Source organism: Panthera leo, chromosome D1 (assembly GCF_018350215.1).
Source record: "Panthera leo isolate Ple1 chromosome D1, P.leo_Ple1_pat1.1, whole genome shotgun sequence".
Taxonomy (NCBI): Eukaryota; Metazoa; Chordata; class Mammalia; order Carnivora; family Felidae; genus Panthera; species Panthera leo.
Window position 1 is genome coordinate 65658296 of NC_056688.1, and position 25443 is coordinate 65683738.

Below are 25443 nucleotides of genomic sequence, written 5' to 3' on the forward strand. Positions count from 1 at the left end.
GTCCATTTATTTTTTGCTCTGTAATGCTATTTGGGGTTTTATTCCAAATACCAGGCTATTTACTATTTACTTAAAGAAAGTGTTAGGACTGTTTGACTGATGAGACTGGGCAGGCTAGACCTGGGAGAGAATAAAGAATAAGATGAGATACTGGATGCTCTTTAGATGGACAGGAAACAAGAAAAAGCTCAGAAAAGCTCACAAAGACTGAAAGGTCTCCTCACTCGTATGTCTTGCTGAATGGTCCTTTTTATTCTCTCAGGGGCTTAAAGATAATTTTTAATTGGAAGAAATTAAAGTCTAAAAATTTACTGATTTGAAACACTAGTTATCAATTTTTGTTCCAATGGTATCAGTTTTAGATCTAATCAAAATATCCCTAGATTGAAGAATGATTTATCTCTGTCACTAAGCTCACTAAACTTTGCCCCAAAAGCATCCCCGAAATAAGAATTGTGAGAATGTGATCTCTTCTAGTAATTTTCCATATTACTTGCAAAAAAAAAAAAAAATGAACCTACAGCAAATGAGAAAAAAAATAGCTATAGCTATTTACTTCTTTATTCACTCAACAAACATTTATTAAACACCTGCAAAAAACTGTCTTTGACATCAATGGAGCATAAAAGAGATAAGTCATATAAGAAAATCTAAAATCTAGTGAGGAAGGTACATATTAACAATATATCAGAATAAAATATGTGGTATAAAAGAGATAAAGAGGAGAAAAAAGAGGAATTTGCAGTAGTAGACTTTCCTCCCAAAAACCGATGGAAAGAGGGTCGGAACTGAATCTTAAGTAATTGTTACAATTTCTTTTCAATAAATAGAAAAGAGGAGGAGATAATTCAAAACCACAGGAATTGCCTGAGCTGTGAACTACTAACTTTAAGAACAATGACTGCTCTTTATTTGACTAAAGTAACAGAGGCTAAAAAGGCAGATTAGTGGAAAACAGTTTGGTGGTTCCTCAACAAGTTAAACATAGAATAACCATATGACCCCACAATTTCAGTCCTAGGTATAAACTGCAAGGAATGAAAACAGGTGTTCAAATTAATTGTGCATGAATTTTCATAGCACTATTCACAATAACCAAAAGGTAGAAACAACCCAAGTGTCCATCAACAGATGAATTGATAAACAAAATGTGGTATATTCATATACTGAAATATTACTTGGCCACAAAAAGGAATGAGGTGCTGAAACATCCTAGAATGTGGATGAACTTGGATAACATTACGTAAGTGAAAGAAGCCAGACACAAAAGGCCACATATTGTATTATTCCATTTATATGTACTATCCAAAACAGGTAAATCCAAGAGACAAAAAGAAGATTAGTGGTTGGCAGGGGCTGGAGGGAGGGAGAAATAAGTATGGGGTCTCCATTAGGAGTGATGAAAATGTTTTGGAACTAGACAGAAGCGATTGTTGGACAGCATCGTGAATGCAATTAATGCCATTGAATTCTGCATTTCAAATGGTTAATTTTTATGAAGTTGTATGAAGTCCAACTTAACCTTAAAAAAAAAATAGGGAGATATGGGTCTGTGGTAGATACAACAAATGTTTACTAATATCCTGCCCAGTCCCCAGAAGTCTATATGTTCCATTCACCCTACAATTAGGTAGGGCCATATGACTTTCTAGCCAACAGGTTGTGAGCAGAAATGACTCATGTCGCTTCCAGGCCAAAATTTCTAAGAATGAGTGAGAGGGGAACCTGGCTGGCTCAGTTAGTAGAGCATGCAACTCTTGATCTTGGGGTCATAAATTCAAGCCCCATGTTGGATGTTGAGCCTACCGAAAAGAAAAGAAAAGAAAAGAAAAGAAAAGAAAAGAAAAGAAAAGAAAAGAAAAGAAAAGAAAAGAAAAGAAAAGAAAAGAAAAGAAAAGGAATGAGTAAGAGATGTGCAGGCCTCTCTTCTCTAACCACACAGATCCAAAGCCATGTGAGACAATGGGGCAGAATGGGTCACTGAATAAAGTAGTGCCTCCCTATTGACCCATGCTGGACATGTTATATGAGTAAGAAATAGACTTTTTTTGAGAGACAGAGGCAGAGACAGAGAGAGACAGTGAGTGACAACAGGGGAGGGGCACAGGGAGACAGAATCCCAAGCAGGCTCCATACTCAGCATAGATCTCACAACTGCAAGATCATGACCTGAGCCAAAATCAAGAGTCAAATGCTTAACTGACTGAGCCACCCAGGTGCCCAAGAAATAGACTTTTATTGTCTTAAGCCACTGAAATTTCAGGGGTTGCTATTGCAGCATAGGCTAAACCTACTCTGACTGACACAGGGTCAGATCCAGGAAGGCTAAAAAAGCAGTACTAAGAAATTTGAATTTTATTCTGAAGGGCATGAAGAAACAATGCTTTTGAGGAAAAGAGTAACATGATGTGCATTTCAGGAATATAATTATGGATGCAATGTGCAGAGTAAATTAGAAACAAAGATAGTCTTCAACCTTGGTGCACATCAGAAATCATCTGAGAACTGTAGTCCTCTTCCAATTCCTTTATATTTCTTTACAGAATAAAATATGTGTCCTCAGGGGGAAAAATCATCTGAGGAGTTTATAAAAATGCAATGCTGTAGTCCAGGATATGTCTAGAGATTCTGATGCAGAATCTCTAGAGGTAGGGTCTAGGCAGTTATAATTGAAAAAAAACTCTATGGGAGATTCTAGACTACAGGTTAGAGTCAAGGAAAAGATGTCTAGCTCAGAGATGACCAAAATTACATGCTTAGTGGATTCAAACAGTATAACAGAATATTATTTTTGTTAATTTTCTTAACAAATGGAATAAGTGCTTAGAGAGCTTCTGTTAAAATAGTTATGAAAAAGTTACTCACATTACCATTTGTATAGTCATAGTTATGACTTTGAAAATTTAAACATCAGTAAGATGGGGGTGACAGTTTGTATGTGTCTACCCTATTGTTAAGTGTAATCTACCCCAACATCTCTGTTAGCTTGAGAAACATGGCTGATACACTCAAGTCAGAGGACAGAGCTGCCCTCAGTCTCCTGGAAGGCCAACCTCTTCCCAGCACTCACATCTATCTTATTTCCTCCTTTCTTTCCTCTTTTCTTTTCTTGCAGAATAACTAGCATTCCATTCGGTCTTTAGTTCCTTCCTCCCAAGTATCTAAGTCATCAGCCAACCTTCAAGTCATCAAGACTTAAAGAGCCAAGATTTAAGGGCTCAAAAAGTCTGGGTTACAGATGCATTGGAAGCTGTCACTCTAACCTCTGTGTGTGTGTGTGTGTGTGTGTGTGTGTGTGTGTGTGTGTGTGTGAGATTTTTACTACCAATTGTAATTTTTTAAGAGTCTCAGCTTTCCAGCATACAGATCTAATACCATGAGGAAATTGATCCTTTACCAACCAAAATTCAGTTTGTGTTATAAAAACAAATCTTCAGAGCATCTCAGGAAAAAGTGATCTCTGATAAAGAGCATTGAAGTTGACTGACAAAAAGTACCTTTATGATTTCTGAAAACCTACTGAAAGGTGCAAAAGAAACTGACAGGCTTCACTACAAACCGCCTCACCGTACTGAATACTGCTCAACAATCCTTTTTTCATTATTCCTAGTGATTAAGATTCTTTTCTTGCTTTCCACAACAACGGTCCCAAGTTTGTATATTTTCAAAACTTCTAACCAATTACTGTTAGCAGGCAACCTTGCCCTCATCGCTGAAAAAGCAGAGGTGTATTTTCCTTGACATTCCTCTACTATGTCAAAATGCATCTGCTTGCCTCCCTATCTCTTATCTCAGAAGCATGCCTATTCCTTTTGAAGAATAACTCTACTATGTTGGATCTTTTGTTTCCTGCATCTCATGTCTTCCTCTTTCTTTTTCGATCCCTGTTGTAGTTTCTGAGAAAGGGTACATAGGAGGTAAAAAAAAAAAAATTGATACTTTACAAGGCTGAAAATGATTTCAAACTATTCTCCCACTGGACTGACAGTTTAGGCTGGTAAAGAATTCTAAATAAAAAATATTTTTTATTCAGATTTTAGAAGTTATTGTTCTACTGGTCATATGCTTTCTAGTATTGCAGCTGGGAAATATAATGCATTTTTTGTGTCTGCTAGCTTGGAGGATCTTTCCTATCTGAAATCTGAAATTTCATGATGATGTGCCTGCATATGGGTACTTTTTCAAACATTGTTCTAAGGCACATTAAAAGTGGGCGCTTTTAATCTGGAGGCTCATATTCCTTGATTTAGTTCCAATAAATGTTTTGTTTTGTTTTTCATAGATTTCCTCCCCTAATTTTCTCTAATTTCTCTTTCTAGAACTCCTATTTATATGTTGGACCTCCTAGATTGATCCTTTATTTGTCCATCTCATTGTCTTTTTCTTCTACCTTATGGCAAATTTTATACATTTTTCCTTCTAACTCTTCTATCAAACTCTACATATTGGCTTCATTATGCTCAGTCTCATAAATAACTTGTCATTTCCTGAAAATGTCAAGAAGGTTAACACTTTTGATAGGCCCAAATCAAAGGTCACCTTTTCAGTAAAGCCTGCTCCTAGGCAGAATGAATTACTCCCTCTCTTTGCACCCAACGCACAGCCCAAAGCCCAGAACATCTGTTCACAAGTATTGTTCACCATGACACCCAATCTGTTGATTCTGCTAGAATGTGTACCCCTTGAAGGTGTATCCATCTTCAATATCTAGTAAATGACAGCTACCCAATAAATGGCTGTTGCATTACAGTAATTTCAAAAGAATATATAGTATAAATATTAGATTATGTGATCATTAGCTAACCAAAGAATGTAAACAGAAACCCAACCCTCTAGAAAAAATTATATAAGCTTAAAAATGCACCTGTGAATATTTTTAATCTTAAAAGGTTATTATTTTTTAACCAAACATTCCCAATCTTATTCAAAGGCACATTCTTCATAGTCACTCACACATATGCAAATTCAGAATTTAAAAAGCTAATTCACTTTTAAATCATCTGCTTACCCAACCAGGCACCTGAGGAGTTTCCTTAGATTACAGTATATATTTGTTGTTGCTGTTGTTTGGAATAACCAAAAATACAGCAAAAAAGGCAAAAAGAGATTTCTTTAGAATGCATCACCCATATAAAAATGTTAGTAACGGGTAGCCAACCCTCCAGTAATCTTTCCAGAAACATTAGGTGATTAAAGAGTAAGGAACAGAAAGACACTCCTGAACACTAACTACAGCATGGCTACTGAAGGCATTACAAGGCTCAATAAAGAATGTTCATTCGTATACAGGGATTTAAGCGCTGTAAGGGATTTTTGTTTACTTTAGTTTTGGTTTGATTTTCTTTTTTAAACCATGCCCTAATGCCAAATGTTACTTTTTCTCTCTCTCTCTTTCCTGTTGAACTGATGCTATGTTAAGATATAAGCACAAACATCTCATAAGTGTTTTAAATCCATCCAATTGTTCAAGAAGGCATACGTGCCGGGCCAATGAAGCCAAAACATTAGAGCTAGGAATTTTGATGAAGATAATAATTGCTTACAGACCAGCTTGTTTTAACTTGCTGAACAAAGAACACAATTTTATACCACATTTTCATCACAGGCTTCTTCTCTGCATAATCACTACTATAATGAACACTTTTAAAAGGGAGATTATCTACAGGTTAAAGAGTAAGGAAGTTATCAATTAGATTCCATCATCTTCAAAATTTCACTTACTCAAACTTTATATTAATTAAAAAAAATTTTTTTTGCTGGCCTAAGCACTGTTTTGAATCTTTACAAACCATTTGTTTAGTGTACACAGCATAAATCTGAAAACAAAGACACTCGGTAAATTTCTAGTGCTGCCCTGGATGGCTCTATAACCATGGGTATGTTAATAACTTCTTTGTATCTTCATTTATTTCTAGGACATCCCTAGCAATATAGTTTCATCTTTCTCATATATGAAAGCTGCATTCAGGCTCTGTGCCTATGTCAGGAGTTCCTCTCCCACTCCTTCTCCCACTAAGTTACTTTCATCACTTGTAGGCCCCTGCAATAATTCAATATTCAACCAAAACTTATTAAGGACCTACTCCATGACAGACAGTGCAGTGAGGGGGAGGATGAGCTCGGTCTCTGAGAGGACCGTGATACTAGTTCCCTGACTAACAGAGAGGATTGTCTCAGTCATTCTGCTTGTTTCACCCTGACTCTGGATCTCCTATTCTTTACTTCCCCTGGAATATATAGCTGGAAGTCCTAAAAATTAAGGTGGTGTAGATTCACAGGATTGGGCTGAGGCTGTCAGTCAGTACTCAGATTGTTGCTGGGCCAGGTAGTCTGGGAACCAACACGGTTTCAAGACAGATAAGAAGTCATGGAATGGACCAATGTCCCCAATTCACAAGACCAAGATAACTCTTTGTGCATGATAACAATGGTGACCCTATCTTTTCTAAATCATTTTGCCCTTACAATTCCAGCCTCCAAGACAGAACGCTCTAGACTCTAGACTATGTTGACTCTTGATTCCCTTATTGCAGGGAGCCATTCATCTCAGCACATAGGCCTTCAGTATCAGTTGTGGAAAAGCAGGGTCATGTCTTCCAACTATGTCTGAAACCTTGTAAATTACAGAGAAAAGGAGGGTGGGAAATGTGAGATCTATGCTGTCCAGAGTATTAATGGGACAAATTCTAATGGCAACCTTAAATTTGAGACCCTAAACTTTGGACATATGCTTATCATTCCCCACCTACCCATCTCACTGGTGTTTGTATGCCAATCTCCTGTACTTTTGTCTCTGATCTGTTGCTTGCCCTGATCCTTGCCATTCAGTAGTCATCTTGTTCCAATTCATGGCCTTCTTCTGACCTTGGATCATGGATACGCTCTGAATCTGAACCACTTACCTGGCTCCAGTTCCCCAGCCTAGGCCTGATCATAAACTATTCTCTTGCCACCTTCCCATGCCATTCATTTCAGGGTCATCACAGCTTCTTATCCTTCTTCATCTACTGCTGCCTACCCTGGTGCTGGCTAGAGTTTTAGAATCCTTTTTAGTTCATTCTGGTAGGACAAAGAAAGTAAGTAATAATATATTTAACAACAGTGTGCAGAGAGGACCTAAATTTGCCAACATTTAACTGTAGTAGGTACTGAAGTTACTGTATTTTTCCTGTATCTCAAATTTCTCATCTTTATATTAATACACTGGCTGTCACATTCCCTCAAAGATACATTTATACTTAATTAAAATAGCATGCATTCTGGGGTCACAATAAAGCTATAATATGCTCTTATATTCCTAACTATATAATGAATATTAAAAACATTTAGAAACAAATTGACTCCCTAAAAGGAATAAAAATTTTGAGTAATTTTTATTTTTTAAACATACTATTATCTTACTTCAGAAAATATTTCTGAAATGTTACATGAAAAGAAAAAGAAAAATATTATAAGTCAATTAAGCAGAGCATACTGTTCAGAAAAACTCAATAGTGGGTTCTGTTTCTTAGTGCAGAAGGATTTTGCAAATGCTAACACTTATCCCATGATTAATAAGTTTTATATATTCAGATATAATTGCATTGAGTTTTCTGAAAAGGAGACTTAGATTAACAATCATATGGGAAAAGGAATATTCTAATTACATTTTATTGGGTTAATTCACTTTAAGGCTTTGACTTCTCTGCTAGTAAATTACTAAAACAGAGGCATTTTTTTTAGAATTTAAAGACACAGGAATTTTCATTGTGCTAACATAAAGAGGAGACCCAAAAGTGTTACATAAACTTTATAAAGTTTAAAAGAGTTAAAGGAGATTCCTCATCTCAATTCCTAGGAGATGCTGTATCTGGAAGGGTAAACAGAAGCAAACAGTTTTCTGAAATTGTGCCAAGGCTACATGTCAACTGCCTGGCAGGAAATGCTTTTGGAGGGCCTAGATAAACAGACCATCATCTTTTTTTGGAAAAATCTTCTCCTTTGGATTCTTACAAAGCAAATGTACTCAGTTTAAACTAGCATCATAAACACAGTAAGCAGAAAAGGATTATAAAATCATGGTACCTATAGGGTTTATGTCACTTAAGTGATCTGTCCTTCACTTTTAACACACAAGAACCTCAACTGTTCAGCGAGCATAGACTCAATACACGCATATTGAAATCTGTGGTAAATTAAAACCTCATCTTTCCATTAATTTTCATTGCAATTTTGGTGAAGCTTTATCTTATGAGAAAGTTTCATTTAGCAGTAGCTCTTAATATTTTAGCATTATACAATGATATTTTCTTACATTTATGTAGCAATGTGTCTTTCCAAGTATTTCACATCCATGATTTTAATTTTTGTTTTAACATCTCATTTTATAAGTGCTAGCACTGAGACTAAGCTAGGACTTATAAAATGAGATGTCAGCACAAAAATTAAGTCAAAGAATAAGATAGTCAGAGGACCACACCTAAAACCAATTAGTCTGAAACATTCTCTAGTCCATTTCCTTCTGTCCCTCTGTCCGTGTTATGCATCAGATAATGGACCCTCAAATCTGGCTATCACATTTATTAAATAATCCTTTGACCTCACTTGACTTTTACTTTCTTAAAATCCAAAAAGGAAGATGAGGATCTAGCTGTTGACTCAGAATGCCTACTATCAGCCAGAGAAATCTTCTGCCCTGTGTCAAGCCTAGCGAGCTTTTTGCACCTCCTCTCTCCACAAGGCTGCATGTTCTATTTGGCTACTATATTCTTCTCCTCCTTCCTCATAATGAAAGCATCCTCTGCCCCACTCACCTTATGCCCAATCTTGCCCAGTCCACAATAAAGAGAAAATTTCCCCGGCCCAAGGAACAGAGTAGTACAAAAGGTGACATACCTCTCTACCTGCCATGCCTCACCCTATAATCAAGTAACTTCAGATAATAATTTGAGCCATCTCAACTTTGGGATCCTCGTTCATTGTCCACAGCCACCAGGCATAACTTTCAATATCCCCCCAATCTGTCCCATCTCTCCCAAATAGGACATCTTTGCCTTAGTTACTATTGGGTCTCATAAGGAAAAAAAAAAAATACAGAAACTTTTTCTGTAGACCATTTTATGTTGTCTACACAATGTTAAGAGGATGGTGTATAAGTGGAAAAAAGTCACAAGCTGAAGGATACGAATATTTGAGTGTGAACAGCATATTTTAAATAATATAATCACCTTATTACTTATTAAATTTTTAAATGTATTTCTATTATTTCTTAAAATGGGATACACCTATAATCATAATTAGATAGACTTAGCACAGACCAGAATATATAACCATGGTTTACTCAAAAATGTTGTAATTCCAACCCTGGAAATTTGGCTTCCTACTCGACTTATGAGAGCTTCCTGAAATGCAAATACATTCCAACCACAATATAGAACAAAGATTTAAATGACCACTGAACAAATAAAGAAATACTGATAGAGGGGCGCCTGGGTGGCTCAGTCAGTTGAGCGTCCGACTTCAGCTCGGGTCATGATCTCACAGTCTGTGAGTTCGAGCCCCGCGTCGGGCTCTGTGCTGACAGGTCAGAGCCCGGGGCCTGTTTCAGATTCTGTGTCTCCCTCTCTCTCTGACCCTCCCCCGTTCATGCTCTGTCTCTGTCTCAAAAATAAATAAACGTTAAAAAAAATTAAAAAAAAAAAAGAAATACTGATAGAATAAATATAAATTTCATCCTAAAAGAATATGTAAAAGTAAACCTCAAGAGAGTCAACAATTGTGTTTTAAAAAGCTAGGAAGGATGTAAAATTGGAAGGGAATGTAAGATCTAAATATTAATTTTTAAAAAGCTGCTACATCAGTCAGGATATATGGTGTCAGTTTTTAGGACATTAAAACTCTACCTAGGGGTAATTCCAGAATGATGGATTAAGGAGATTGGTAAATCATCTGTCCAAAGCCACAAAAAAACTATACAAAATTGTCAAAAAAAGCATTTCAGCCTTTTTGTTTTTTGGGTTTTTGTTTTTTTTTTTTTTTGGAAATTGACCAGAGGTACACAACAAATTGAAAAGCACTTATTTTGGGGGCACCTGGATGGCTCAGTTGGTTAAGTATCTGACTCTTGACTTTAGCTCAGGTCATGATCTCACGGATCGTTGAGATCTAGCCCTATGTGAGGCTCCATGCTGAGTGTGGAGCCTGCTTGGAATTCTCTCCCTTCCTCTCTCTCTCTGTACCCCTCCCCCCCATGGTGTGTCTGTCTGTCTCTCTCTCTCTCTTCTTTCTCCCCCAAAATAAATAAACAAACATTTGGAAAGCATTTATTTTTAAAATAAATAAATAATAAAACTACTGAACCTCTGTGAGAAAAGTGGGACTCTGGGACAACAGAGGCTGTTCCCACTCCCTTTCCCTGACCCCAGCGCCAACACAGTAGTTCTGTTAAGACAGGACAAGTCATGAAAATCAGTAGTTCTACCATTGGAGGGCACTGACTTGATTTGGTGCCTAGGGTATTGTCAGAAACAAGTGACCTTAGAAAACAAGTGGTAAACGATCAGGGAAAATCAACATCACAGCTGGCTGAGACTGTAGTATTGGTTGGGGTAAGCAACAGACCAGCAGAAATTTAACAGTGAGACCCAGGAGCATGCTAGCCATAGCGGACCTTGATAAACTCTCACACATCCTTGGTGGTCTGGAAGGTGTGCACGTGTCCCAAGTATTCACTGCCTGAATGTGAAAGAAAGTAAGTCATAGCAGACTTGATGTTTTGTTCCCCAACTTGTACACAGATCATTTGGCAAAAAGATTTTCTAGCTACCAAAAGCACAATCCATAAAAGAAAAAAAATTAAGAAATGGACTTCATCAAAATTTAAGATGTGTTTCAAAAAAATACCATTAAGAAAATCAAAAACATGACACAGACTGAGAAAATATCCTTATACATCATACATCTGATCAAGAATTCTTGTTCAGAGCAAGAACTCTTATAACTCAATAATAACTTTTTAAAAAGCCAATTAAAAATGGGCAAAAGGTTGGGGCGCCTTGGTGGCTCAGCTGGTTGAGTGGCCGACTTTGGCTCAGGCCATGATTTCACAATTTGTGAGCTCAAGACCCATATCGGGCTTACTGCTGTCAGCGTAGAACCCGCTTTGGATCCTCTGTCACCCTCTCTCTCCGCCCCTCCCCAACTTTCACTCTTTCAAAAATAAACATTTTAAAAAATGGGCAAAAGATGTGAATAGACATCGAATAGACATCTATTGAATAGACAATAGAATAGGAATGGCTAATAGCTACAAGAAAATGTGCTCAACATCAGGAGTCATTAAAGAAATGCAAATTAAAATCACAATGAGCTACTACTGCATGCCCAGTAGAATGACTCTAATCAAACGACAAACAATAGCAAGTACTGTGGAAGGTCTGGAAAAACTGGAACCTTCATACAACACTTGTGGAAATTTAAAATGAGACAGCCATTTTGGAACACAATTTGGCAGTTTCTTAAAATGTTAAACATAAATTTAACATAACCACTCATCAATTCCACTCCTAAGTGTCTCCTCAAGAGAAATTAAAATCTGTGCCTACACAAAGCCTCGTACCTAATCTTTCATAGCAGCATTATTCATAATAGTCCTCAAGTGAAAACAATTAAAATGGCTATCAACTAGTGACTGGATAAACAAAATGTAGGATATTCACATAATGGAGTATTATTCAGTCATACAAAGGAATGAAGTACTGATACCTGCCACAACATGGATGAGCCTCAAAAACATTTTGCTAAGTGAAGCCAAATAAAAAAGGTCACATACTGTATGATTCATTTATATGAGCTGCCTAGAAAAGGCAAATTTATAGAAACAGCAAGCAGAATAATGGTTGCCTGGTTCTAGAGATAGGACCTGACTAACTGCATATGGTGGGCACAGGGATCTTTTTCAGGTAATGGAAATGTTCCAAAATTGGATTGTGGTGATGTCTGCAAAAATTCTGTACATTTACTAAAATTTATTGAATTATACACTTAAAACAGGTGAATATAATGTAATGTAAGGTAAATCATACCTCAACTCAATAAGGTAGTTTTTTTTTAAACTGCACATGAATTCCAACTATTTATATCCACCAAAATTACTATTCCTTTAATCTCTGATGGTTTTAAAATGACAAAAATTTTCCCTAATCATTCCTGCTCTGCAATCAATTTTTTAACTTCCAATTTTTTAATTTTTAACAGGTTGTGAAAGCTAATTCTCAGAACTTTGATCCATTTTCTTTAATCTATATAATCAAGATGACAATTTTGATAATGACTTTCTTTCATTCTCCAAAAACCCAATGAGTTGATGTAATCAGGCAAAATGAATGATCTAATAACTCAGTCTATAATACTACTTTACAAAGCTGTAATGATTCTAAAGCTCCCTAAGTCTGTTGAAGAAATAAAAATACCACCTGTCAAATAAAATGATTTATACATTCTCTGGTATGTACAGTATAAATCATTGTCTAACTCTGGCATGATACCCACTTTTACATCATAGGTTTTTAACCCTTCTTTTGCCTTCTTCACACAGAGAAAAATAATTTACATTTTCTCTTCACTAAAGTTGGTTTTTCTGCTCCTCAAAAAGTCCCAAATACAGCACCAATCTCTTTCCACAGATTCCAGGAATAAAGATGTCCTCCAACTCACTATTCCCCAGAATACAAGGGGAACTTCTAGACAACTTCTATGTGTTCCCTGTAATGTATTTACCTCATGAAGAAAGAAATCATGAAAGACTTTCATCAACAGTTCCTTTCTCCATTGATGATCAGATACATTCCTGATCATATTCCCCCCCTCTATTTTCTGTTATATTTCCAAGTCCCACCAGTGGCTTTAAGGAATACCTGGCTTGGGCTGTGTTTGATCCACATGGGGCCTGATGGTAGGTCATGTTCCATCATTATTTCCATCCAATCTTAAAAAAGAGAAAAAGGATCCTCTCAATCTGTGGTTTATGGTTCAAACCTTGAAAGCATTTTTTAAAAAGATATATATAAATACGTTTATAAATATAAAAATAAATGCAAAATTTTAATTTCATGTCAGTCTTTAGGCTTTAGTTTCATTCCAAGCATCTTCTTTCCATATATTTCTAACTATTAAATTCTGGGAAAATTAGTTACAACCGAATATTCCTTATATTCACTCAAGTATGTAGGTAGATTTTTTTTTTTTCCAAGAAGCCAACTCTTATCTGGCCTAACAGGGATCTATTTAAATAAAAAATTAAGTCAGTAAATCCAACAAATGCCTAATGAACACCTACTGCTTAACAAGCCCTGGATGTTTAGAAACAAATCAGGAATAATTTCCACCTTGAAAGAAAATGAAGCATAACTAATATAATTTAAATCAGATTGGGATAAGTACATCAATATTAAAAAAAAGAAAGCCATGGAAACAGAGGTTGCATCTGGGAATAGCAGATTTCAAAAAGTTGACTTGATAAAAAGTAATGCTTCAACTGGAATGGAATTGGGAATGGGAGGCAGTAACAGAATCCTGTGGAAGTAAGCCAAGTGATGTGAGGTATGGATATAGTATCAGGTAAGGAAGGACATATTGGGAGACAAGGCTGAAGTCTGATTAAGATAATACTAGCTAATATTTACTGAGTATTTACTATGTGTCAAGTACTATTCAAAGCATTTTATATGTATTAATTTATTTGATTCTCACAACAACTCTATAAGGAATATACTATTATTATTCCCATTTTAAAGATGACAAAACTGAGGTAGAAAACGGTTAAATATGTGCTCATGGTTACATAGACACAGTTAAAAGTTCGAACCACATTCATTATAAAAGCAGTTAACAGGGATTTTAAACATCTGTTATTAATTCTTGGGCCATCCTCAAGACTTTGCTCAAATGCCTTCTTCTCTAACAAGCCTTTCTTGATACCCCCAACTGAAAAGTATCCCTTTCTCCTCTAAGCCTCATAGCACTTTATCAATCTTATAACAACAGCTTATGAACAAAATCTTAATATTTGGCCTCTGGCATTACAGATTTTATGTTCATCATTCTCTCGTTTTTATTCTGCTTTAACCTGATCCATTTCTATTTTCCACAAGTCCTAGAACAGTGCTTGGAGCGTTATAATGCTAGTTAAATCTGTGGAGCACTTACTGTTTGCAAGGCATTGGGCTAAGCATTTTAGAGGATTTATCTCACACACAAAAAAAACCCAGCAACCCAATTCCTACTTCACTGCATTCAAGAGCTATTTTTAGCCCCTTCTGTCACAGATAAAAAATACTAGATGCACCTTAAACTCAGTAAACAAAATGAACATGGTCCCCACTCTCAAGAAGCTTACAGTCCAGGAGGTTGGTACTATTAGTATCCCTATGTATAGAGAAGAGGAAAAGCGAAGTTCAAAGAAGTAACTTGTTCGCCCAGAATCAACACAGCAAAAAAGTGGCAAAGTCTGAATTCAAACTCAGCTCTCCACACTGGATATTCGGGACCATGTGCGCCTAACCACTAAGTTCTAAATGAGGCAATAAAAACCATTTACTGAAGGAAAAGTTTTAGAATATTTTATACTACACTGAAAATATCCCAATGATAACGAAGACTTGTACTTAATTTCCTTCTGTGAGAGGAAAGCAGGAAATGAGCCACAGTGCAGATGGAGGTTGCAGTGGTATCCTGGTGGCCCAGAACTGCTGATCAAGCCATCTGCTGAGGAGACTAGGTCAGCATTGATTTCCTCGTGTCCCTTAAAATGACCCCTAATGAGCAGTATCCCTTACAGTGGTTCTTCCTGAACGTCAAGGCTTTGCTGTGCTGGCTGTGCGCAGTGTGGTGTAGCCCAGTCGCTAATTAGCAGCGAGACCTTGGGCTATATACCTTCTATCAAATAACCCAGAGGTGAGGAATGGAGAGGAAGAAAACGATGCATAGCTTCTTACTTAAACGTTGCTGCAACTATTCTTGAAAGCTGGGTTCAACCCCCCAAGAGAAGAGGCTTCCAAAAATGTGTGAGTCCCTACTCTCCACTGGAGAAGTTAGAAAGCCGCCACGATGAGACTACGGAGCTGTACGTAGAACTCAGATGCCCCTCCGGCCCTGAACACCTGTCTTCTAGCGGAGGGCCCCGCGTCCCACTGCCCACAGCCGGCGTGCCACACTCTTCTCCAAGCGCCACCTTGGCGGCCTCACTGTGTGGCCTCACCTCATCTCAAAGTTTTTAGAGTAGCGGTATCCCAAACTATGGACCAGGCAGAAAAAGGCTCCTGGAGGCAGGTGTCTTATTCCCCACAGTTTCTTAGCCCAACAGGCGACCAACTAACTTTACTCCGAGTCCATCTCGTAAAGCGCTGGAGATGACCTCGGAGGACATGGCCCCCAGCCCAGGGGTCCCACCGCAGGCGCAGAATGGCCGGCCCCGGCCCCGGTTCGACTCAGACTTCCACGCCCCGCACGCCGCCAAGCCCCGCCCCTGCGCCCGGCAGTTAGCCCGGCAACCGGCGCTCCCCGGCCGCCGCCGGGACGCAAAAGGCGTGGTCGGCGCAGGCCCCAGGCCCAGCACCCCCCCCTCCCCGCCAATGGCCTGCTGCGCCGGCGCCGGGTTCTCCAGGTCCAGCCTTCCCTCTCCAACACAGGGCTGGGCGCATGCGCCTGGAAAGGCGAGTGGGTGAGGGCCCCCTACCGAGGGGAGGGGGGGAGACGGAAATGGAGGGAATCTGCTCGCACCAGCTGGCCCCCGGACGGGCACCGGCCCGAGGGCGCGTTGGGGGCGGAACTGGGGGCGGTGGTCGCCGGGGAGGTCGAGTCTGGGCTCCCATCCGCAGCGGGAGTAGGGTCGCGGCGGCCCTCTGACCAGCCCGCGTTTGTGTGTATGTACCCGCGCAGGGAGACATGGAGAACTGTTTGGCGGCCGCGGCGCTGAACGGGGTGGACCGACGTGCCCTGCAGCGCACGGCTAGGCTGGGTCAAGAAGTGCTGGAGCGGGCCAAGAGGAGGGCGGTGGACTGGCATTCGCGGGAGCTCCCCCAAAGCAGCGTGGGGGTCACTTCCCGGGAACAGCCTGACCGAGAAAGACGGCCAGCAGCCGGCCCCCAGCGCCTTCTCCCGGGAGAGGTGAGGGCTCCTGTGCTGGGGGACCAGCCCATTCATTCGCTCCTGGTGGCCTGCTGGCAACCTGGGGACGCCCAGCAGAAGCACCTGAGGGGTCCTGTCCTTGGCGGAAGCTGTAAAGTAACGGGACAATGAACGGAAAGCCCCCTGAAAACTCTTGACATTTGACAGATTCTTGTTGGGTAGTTTAGGGTACCGCTAGTGGTCGGCCCTGGTATGTTACTTTTTTTATATATATAAAAAAATCTTACATGTTACCACCTGATTTTACAGGAAAGCTAGCAAACCTTTCCTTGTCCTGGATAAATTCCTATTAGATTGGAATTCTTTCTCAGTAAGGTTCTTCTTACTGACTTAAATTTGCAGGGGCCTTTTGAAAAGCAAAAAAGATGCCATTCTCCAAATGACTTCATTCTCCAGTAGGGAATACCACATCTCACCTGTGATTTGCCATTTATTCAAATAGAGAGAAGAAAGACAACCAACCCTCAGTGCTTCCTTCAGAACAATGGCAGAATTCATGGACTATACTTCAAGTCAGTGTGGGGTAAGTTGGTGTAAGCCAAAGCCATGCCCTTGATCCACCTGCAGATGGATCACAAAGTGGATCTTTGCAGAATTTAGGGAGAATCTGGAGACTACCTGTTTGCCCTGCCCCGCCTTCAAGGGCAGGTTGTAAACAGGGATTTAAACCGGGTGATAAATCCAAATTAGAATTTATTCAACAAATATTGGGTGTCCAGTTCTGTAGGTATTATTGAGGATACAGACTATTGGGGGAGGAGGGGTGGGAAGCTTATTTGCTGACTTCCAAAACAATCAAGTCCAGATATTAGGGATTTTTTTTAACTTTGAACTGAACTAAAGTTAAAAAACATCAGTAAGGTCACTCTAAACTGGAACTGAGCCTTTCTGGTTTTCGAAATGTATTGAAACAAAAACAGAAACAAATTCCCTACACTAGAATTTAACCTCTGTTTCAAGTCCCTGGTAATTTGTTTTTAACTATGTCCCTATGAGTCCATATCACTTGTTGGCCACAAAGATGGTTATGTGGAACCCTCATAACCTGATGAGTGCCCTCATCAGAGGTGGTGTGGCTTACTAGCAGGAGCAGCCTCCCAGGAATCACACCCATGTTCCGCCACTTTCTGGCTATGATGCCCTGGGCCTGCTAGTCTCTCTCAGCCTACCTTCCCTGTCATAAAATGAAGATCTCTAAAGTGCTTTCCAGCCTCTAGAGTCTGTTTCTTCGGTTTCCACTGAGAGATGAACACCAGAAAATTGTCATGAACTGTCAGCATGAGGGACTTAAGTGATATTTTTGGTACCATTCACTGAAATGAGTGTACAAAGGTTTTAAAGACTCTCTTCTCAAAACCATACACTAAGTCATCTTTAAGTACTTTGAAGGAAAGGTGAAGGCAGGCCAGCCTGCATCCAAGGAAATTACCTGCATGGAAGATACTCTGTTATCTAGAAGTTATGGCAGACTCTGTGGTCTCTTCCAGCCTTAACATGATGTGATTCTTAATGTGGTTATAAGGATGCTGGTCTACAAGGGAGAAGGAAGAGAATACCTTGTTTCAATTTCATCTATTGAGATTTTTAAAAATCTCTTCTCTCTCTACATCTTTTGTAAAAGCCCTCTGACTCCAAGAACAGGATTCCTATCAATGAGATATGGCCCAGAGAATATTTTTGTGTTATTCTGTTAGTTTTAGAAAAATCCATCACTTCAGCTTTTCTTTGAAGTGATCAACTTAAACATTTTGGTACATGGTTCGGTAAAAGGAATAACGTTGATCTTTGGTTTGAGGTTTAGCAAAATGGTGTTCTTCATTTTGATTTTCAGTCCATACTTCAGATTTTCACTCTGGATGGAGTCTCAGAATCCCGTGGCTTTCTTGAGATAGAATTAAGACGTGTTCTGAGCTTGCTTTTACAATTTTGAAGGAGCCCCTAAAATACATCATTAGACCTATGTCCTGAAGTGCTATCCCCAGCTTCTCATTCTTTTGGTCTCATGCCTTAAACACTTTTTGTACACTGTGTTCAAAACAAGCAGGCTTGTGATGTCCTCATCATTAGTCATAATCAAGGGCAAGTTTAAGGTTAACTTCGAGGGGGAGGAAGGAAGTAGACAAGAAAAAATGTAACTGCTTTCTGATCCTTTGGATTATTATCCTTAAATTACAGACCTCTTCCTCCCCTCCCCCTCATGGACAGAACGATTGCCTAGCTGTTGAGTTTTTGTTACATTTCCTGTTGTATTTCTAAGTCTCAAGGAGATGCACCTCTCTTCCCTTGTCCTTGTCTGGGACTTAGACAATAAAAATGGAACAGCTCATCAGAATTTGTGATGAGAGGAGGTGGAAGGGCATATGTACTTGACATTAGAGCAAAGACGTTGTGACAATTATTTGCTCACATATGCTCTCTGGCAGAGAGCATCGTCCTGCCCAACTGTAGGTGGCCAGAATTCTTGCCCTACAAAGACAGCAGATGGCAGCAAAGTGATGCCAAATGAAGTTTCCTTCTCTGCAGCTACTTTACATGGGCTCAGAGTTGTTCCTTAACTTCAGAGGCCTGTCAAGAGACTGGATAATTTACCTTTGCTCTGATGCCTCCCTCCTTAACCACATTTTCCCCAAGTAGCAGGGAGGCTTTTGGGTTTTTTGTTTTTTTTTTTAATTTGATCAGACTATTTGGTTACCCAATATCTTTCACATTACTTCTATAGAAATATTATTCATCTGTACTGGAGGATGGAGGGGCAGCCCACGTCTCTCGTTATCACAGAAGGAAGTCGGAATTGCATTTGTGCTGTGACAGGAGGAATGGTCAGGTATGTATCCTCAGCTGTCCGTGCCATGCTCTTAGTACGCACATACACACACCCACACACCCACCACCACCCCCGAAGTGATACCCAGTAATTAGGAGTTCCTGCTGGATTTGTATTTGGGGGATTACTTTGTGTCTCAGCATTACAGTGTTCAATGGAAATGTATCAACCCCCAGCCTTGGAGACCTCGCAGCAATGAACACGAAATAGGATTTTGTCCAAAAGATAAGATTGATGCCACTGCAGCATCTTCAGTTGAGCCTGAAATCCTGAGTCCCAGGATCCTTGGACAGGCTTAAAGAGGAGAGCTTCAAATGTCCTCACCTACATCTACAGATGCGAAAGAGGTTTTTAATAATCACATACTTCACCCTAAGTTAGTGATAATTATCATGTCTTTGGTAATTTTAAAAAAGGAAGTGTAAGGAGGGGGGGGGGTCTCGTAACAATTCTTTTCCTAAAATATTAGAACATAAACTACTAGTATTAGGAACAATTATAGGCCTGTTACTACAGTCTTACCTGTCTTTTACCACATGTTCTGGGGAAGCCAAAGATTCTACTTGTTGAACTGATGCCATAGGAGTCCATTGTTGTTTTTGAAGAGAGTAGGGTTTTGTTTTGTTTTGCTCTTTTTAAACTCTCCTAGTTGTACTTGAAGACAGCAAACTTAAGTTCAGAGTCTAATCCACAGATTGGATTCCTGACTTCTCTGGCCTGTGGGTTTAGGGAAAGGACAGGAGAATGGCCACAGGGATGTGAGTGAGGGCTGGATGCACGCTGGAAGCCCCTCCCGTTTCCCTGGCATGTGTGGAGCACCAACACGGCCCAAATCTTGGGTTCCCTTTTCTTGCCTGATCCTAAGGGGGTTACGTGTGAGCAAGGGTCAGTCCTGCCCCTCCCATCCCTTCCTATAAAATGTAAGTTAGTGCTTCTAAGGGAGATCGACTTTATCAGTTCTGCCTTTCCCCTCTAGTACCCCCACTCCTGGGAGAAGCATAGAAGAGAATTTTATTTTCTGAGAGCCTGCTAAGTGTCAGTCACTCTTGCACTTAAAATCTCCAATCTAGTATCCCCATGTTGTAGACTAAGGAACGGACTTAGAGAAATTAATCCACCCCTTTTTGTAAAGCAGGAGATAGGATTCAAATTCAGGTCTGTCTCCAAAGCCCATATAAGTATAAAAAAGAATCATGGTAGGGGTGCCTGGGTGGCTCAGTCAGGTAAACGTGCAACTTTGGCTCAGGTCATGATTTCGCAGTTCATGGGTTCGACCCTCGCGTCAGGCTCTGTGCTCAGAGTCTGGAGCCTGCTTCAGATTCTGTATGTCTCTCTCTCCGCCCCTTACCTGCTTGCACTCTGTCACTAAAATAAATGTTTTAAATAAATTAATTAATTAATTAAATAACATGGTAAACATCTACAAATACCTCACAGAGTTCACTAAAAGCCTTAATAACTTAGGTGACAACTTGGAAGAAACTGACAGAACAATTATTAGACCCTAATAAAGTAAGAGAAAGTTTTTTGCTATAATCCAGAAGTCTGGGCACTAATCAGTGTTTCAACTTATCTCTTCAGAGAAAAGACACCTCTCTTGGTCTTGGAGTCATCTCTCACGCATCAGAGTGTGCTCTAGAGGCCTCTCAGCAGCCTGTGAGTACAGATCTTCTGTGTTCTGGGCTTCACCACCAGTGCATTCCATGAACCAGTTGACCTGGTTAGAGTGTTCTTTGTACCAGATCCATAGTATTTGAAGTTGGGAGGTTTCACCCTTGAGGAAAGAGAGCGTACAGCATTTTGATTCAATGTAAAATTATGTTTTCTTGGTATCCTTCCTTCACTTGAAGCTTAAGGGATACTCTTTGTGCTTGGGCTCATACTTGCGGTTGGAAAGAATGTGAAGTATTCACATCTCCATTCCTACGGCCCAGCTGGGCTGGCACTGGGTCCTGCTGGAATCCCACCATCTGTTCAAGCAGCAGGGGGGTGCTGACCCTCCTGCTTACAAAGTGAAAACCATTGCTGAAATTCTGAAACATATACATTTGGTTAGGTCGAGTTCCAAAACATTTGAAGGGATTTGTTCTCATTTTCCACAAATGTTTCCCTGCAAAAACGCAGTGATGAGTTTTTCATTTTTAGAATAAAGTACTCATTAGTTCATGAACCCAGGGAATTTTCTGGAAGTTGGAAGGGCTGGAATTCTGAGAAAAGGAACTCCAGCATGTTGCTGGAATAGTTTGCTTAATCTTTATTTGTCTATAGTGTACTACTAGCCAGGATTCGGAATATGCTAGAGTTAGTGGCAATGAAGAATATCTGCTTCTAGCACAGATAAGTTGTAAGGTTTAGATGCCTCCCATGCTTGCTGAATTTTGGTAATGCTAATCTGCCCGATATTCATGGTGTTGCAATCACAGATGCCAGTCTTACCCCTGTGTTTCCTTTTATGCAGACAAATGAAGTATCCTTGGCTTTCTATGATTCCAATATAGCCGAATTTTCTGAAACCGACTTTTGTGTACTTAGTTGATGTCCAATGCATAGTTGTGGTAGAGTCCTATGCATTCGTGTCACTTAAATGATAATAAGGCCAATTTTGCAGTAACTGAGTGTGAAAGAACAGAGGTTAAAGCAGCTTTGGAAAAAGTTCACTTTATTTTTAATTTTTTTTAACTTTTATTTATTTGGAGAGAGACAGAGACAGCATGAGCAAGGGAGGGGCAGGGGAGGGTGAAAGAAAGAATCCCAAGCAGACTCCGCACTGTCAGTGCAGAGCCCGACGCAAGGTTCAAACCCACACAACTGTGAGATCATGACCTGAGCCAAAACTGGGAGTAGAAAGCTCAACCGAATGAACCACCCAGGCGTCCGAGGAAAAGTTCACTTTAAATCTCTGCAAAGTAGAGGGCGGGAAGGCAGTTTCATAAAAGTATAAATATTACCGTTTATTCCTCCTTGTGGAATTTGCTGGCCGGTGGTTTGGTTTGGGCCGCGGGTATGGTGGTATAAAGGGCAGCTGCTCCCTGTGGCTACCCCCCCGGCCCCCCGCCCCGCCCCGCCCCGCACTGAGGAAGCATGCAGGGACGTCCCAGCTGTGGGATGTGAGCTTTGGCTCTTTACTGCAGGCTCTTCTCTTCTCCTGTGTGTGGTGTTGCCGTCTGCCATCGGAACTGAGACCCCTCCTCTGGCCACACATCTACTCACTTCCCAGCCATGTGTTGAATCTGTCCTTGGAAGACGGTCTGTGTTCGGCACAGCTCTAAACACAACTCTTTCCGTTCACTCCAGTTTCCCATGCTTTGTACTGTGGGAGAACCAATCCTCCGGGGGAGGCTTTGGCCAGCCAGCCGCCTTGCTGCATGACAGAATGGGATCTACTCTAGTGTGCTCCACTTTCAGAGAAGAGAATAGTTCATCTTCCTCCTGAGTTAGCAAAGCACAGTTAAAAAGGGTCTCCTTATTCCATGGTGCCTTGTCATTACTGCTAATCCATGCTAACAAGTGCCACTGTCTGTTTTTGATCCCCAACACGATGACTGGAGTGTCCCATTTATGACCCTTCATGTTCCTGTAACATTCTAGCGCTTACAAAGTGTTTTCACGTACATGTTGTGAGGTAGGTATTATCACAGTTTTAGAAATAAGGGAACAGGCACAAGGAGAGGCGGAGACTTACCTAAATGACATTCCTGTTGTCTTCCCAGGCTGACTTGAAAGCAGGACCTCCATGTCCCACATCAGTGCTTTGTTCCACTGTACTTCTGGCACACAGGGGTCACCTTGCTGGAGGTGCCCTGATGGCACTGTGATAGAAAATCTCTAAACCGCTAATATATGCTTTTTCTTGCAGGCTGAGAACATCTCTAAGGACCTCTACATAGAAGTATATCCAGGGACCTATTCCGTCACTGTGGGTGCAAATGATTTAACCAAGACTCACGTGGTAGCAGTGGACTCAGGACAAAGTGTGGACTTGGTCTTCGCCGTATGATGTTGACCATCACGGCCATCGCATCACCTTTTCTTAAGTAGCAAGAAGAATAAAGTCACCATATGATTCTCTTAATATTTACACATTACTCCTGCTTTTAGTGCTGACTGTAGAGGGTCAGTCTTCCTGGGAACTGGAGTTTGTCTCTTTCAGTGCCTATTTTAACTTAAAATTCTGGAAGTGCCCGCCCCCCCCCCCCTTTGGCTGAAAATAATAATGTAATGATGCTATCTGAATGGTTTTTAACTGCTTACTTTCCAGGTAAAGGCTAATTATAATAAAGGGAGATGATTTGGAAATGAAGAGAATTCCTTTTTATTGGTATTAAGAGGTGAAACAGTGTCGCTCACGCACAGCTGGAGGCTTATGAAACGAGGGCAGAGAGGCTGTGGACACATTAGCCCAAAGCAGGCCAATCACCCCCTGCAGCTTCTGTGGAGGAGGCATCCTCGAGTAATCTCCTCAGGCCCCTGTCAGGGAGCCCTGGCCGTGGCCACCAGACTCCTGTGTCCCTTGCAGCAGGTGCCTTCCTGCCGCTCATCTGCCGGGAAGTCTTAACAGGTGAAGATGCTGCTGCTTACTCGACTGTCACCTGAGGCCTGCACTCTGCCTCCGTCCATTGAAGAAGGACTTGTCAACCACTTTGTAATGCCTCCTCAAGTATTTACCACCACTACTCTTTTAGCTTCCTATTAAAAAAAATCCTGAGAGTCTTATGCTGACTATAATTATAAGGCTCAAAAGTCACAGATTTTATTTATTTATGTGCACTGGGGAGGGGCAGAGAGGGAGAGAGAGAATCCCAAGCAGGCTCCATGCTATCAGCACAGAGCCTGACACAGGGCACTACCTAAGGCTCAATCCCACAAACCGTGAGATCATGATCTGAGCTGAAGTCAGGAGTTGGACACATAACTGACTGAGCCACCCAGGCGCCCCAAAAGTCACTGGTTTTCAAAAGTCCTTGATGTGCCCTAAACTTCTTTAAGGTACCGTGTCAACAGTATTCCATCTGTCTGTTTGGTTGCCTGGTAATTCATCTCATTCAGAATGTAACAAGTCTTTCCTCAGGATGAATGCCAATATTTTATATGATGAAAACTAAGTTTTATGTAGAGCTATATTAGCATTCCTAGGGAGGAACAGACTCCCATGGACAGAGGCCTGATAAAGCAGACCCATGCCCATCACCCTAGGGTAAAGTGTCATTTCAGTGGGATCCTGGCCTCCCCAAGGGATCCTGGCCTTCCCAAGCCTTGTGAGTTCTGTAAGCCTTCTGAAACTGAATGCAAAATCGTGGGTCTGTGCGGTTTCCTGGGAAGAGAGCATGGGATTTTTCGTTCTCAAAAGGAGCATGAAGAACCACACAAGGAGTCCTTGAGAAGCCCCTTCCCGACCATCCTGCTTTACCTGGCTCCTCAGGGCGTTCGTTCTGAGGGCCATTCCTTTCCCTCCCGTGTGTCACTGTACCCTGGCTCCATTTTCTGTGTTCAGCTTCCTCTGGCTCTGCGGCCGCTTCATGCCGCTTGCTTCCAGGACCAGCTCCTTGGTTCTCCCCACCACTACAGTTCGTACCCTCTGTTGTTTGCCGCCCCTCTCTTTCCAGATGATGCCACGTCTTGTTCCTAAACCCCAAATTTAATTACTTATGTTGTGTGTGCCACCATGGGATGAGTCTTGATGACTGAAATAGAACCACATCACAGATCCCAGAATCTCTGAACTATCTGTAAGTGTCTGGCACTGCTGTTTGTAAAGAGAAATAAAGTCTGGTAGTCATTTCTGGCCATTATGCTTTTTGGGTAGGTTGTATCTGATAGCCACATTTGGAACTGGGTGGAGAAGGTATCAGTCATGATTTTCAAGCCAGCCAGTATGGGAAGCAAAGGTAGCCAACTGCCACCTGTCAAAGGAGCTTGTAAATCACACTGATCACAAAGAAAAGGTGGCAAGCTGCTGGGAAAACAAGTTTTGAAAGGTTGAACAAGGCACAACAAAACATTGGGAGATGTAACTCCAAGGGGAATAGGACAGTAATCTAAAAAGGAAGGAATGCTTTACAGGAATCCATCCCTGTCCTGGCTTTGAAAACCACAGACTGAATCCTGTTTAGGTTGTAAGCATGGGAGAAGAGCAACCTAACTGGGCAGCCAGCAACCTGACCTCTCCAGAATTATTATGTGAGGATCAAACGGTAACTCAAAAATAACCAAGTGTGGAGGGCAGAGGGACCCACACGAGGGGATTCTTACAAGGCAGAGCCTAAGACTGACTGTCAAACATCGGTAGTTGATCGGTGCCATCAAGCACAATTAGGAGAAGCAAAGTAGCAGATTTCCTTAAAAGCATACAAAATCCAGAGGGGAGAAAAGGAAAGTTCTGGCATTTGCCATTGTTCCCAACCCTGGTGCACATATGGTTTTTTGCACCTCTTTTTCACTAGTTAGTTATGGCACAC

At 40.8% G+C, this 25443-nt stretch overlaps 2 protein-coding genes across 8 annotated transcripts in view; one reads left to right on the forward strand and one right to left on the reverse strand.

The window, feature by feature from the left end:
* The window catches only part of DENND2B (DENN domain containing 2B), a 178809-nt gene extending 163343 nt beyond the window's left edge, over window positions 1–15466 (reverse strand). For 3 of the 5 annotated variants that reach the window (XM_042904024.1, XM_042904023.1, XM_042904025.1), the window contains exons 1-2: window positions 15236–15424; window positions 12894–12964 (exon numbers count right to left, since the gene is read on the reverse strand). The gene's annotated coding sequence lies outside the window, so the exon portion shown is untranslated. Of the gene's footprint in view, window positions 1–12893; window positions 12965–14972; window positions 15209–15235 lie in introns of those variants that run through there. The other 2 variants (XM_042904027.1, XM_042904026.1) reach the window with 2 other exon arrangements.
* Window positions 15467–15534: 68 nt separating this feature from the next.
* AKIP1 (A-kinase interacting protein 1) lies at window positions 15535–23066 on the forward strand. Of its 3 annotated transcripts, none has more exons than XM_042904029.1 (6): window positions 15535–15689; window positions 15916–16143; window positions 16607–16687; window positions 18884–18988; window positions 20570–20644; window positions 22845–23066. In XM_042904029.1, the coding sequence occupies exons 1-6, from the start codon at window positions 15609–15611 to the stop codon at window positions 22983–22985; spliced, it is 711 nt and encodes a 236-aa protein (XP_042759963.1). In that variant the 5' UTR covers window positions 15535–15608; the 3' UTR covers window positions 22986–23066. The 3 variants fall into 3 exon arrangements, with proteins under 3 accessions (XP_042759963.1, XP_042759964.1, XP_042759965.1); XM_042904031.1 differs by having other exon boundaries at window positions 15616–15697; XM_042904030.1 differs by lacking the exon at window positions 20570–20644.
* Window positions 23067–25443: the final 2377 nt, after the last annotated feature.

Bases quoted from the DNA above. Each gene is read 5' to 3' on its own strand.
- AKIP1 (XM_042904029.1), top strand. From the start codon at position 15,609: ATGGCCTGCTGCGCCGGCGCCGGGTTCTCCAGGTCCAGCCTTCCCTCT. The intron at 16,688-18,883 runs GTAAGTTGGTGT...TTACTTCTATAG, and splicing joins ATACTTCAAGTCAGTGTGGG to AAATATTATTCATCTGTACT. The intron at 20,645-22,844 runs GTGAGTACAGAT...TTTTTCTTGCAG, and splicing joins TAGAGGCCTCTCAGCAGCCT to GCTGAGAACATCTCTAAGGA.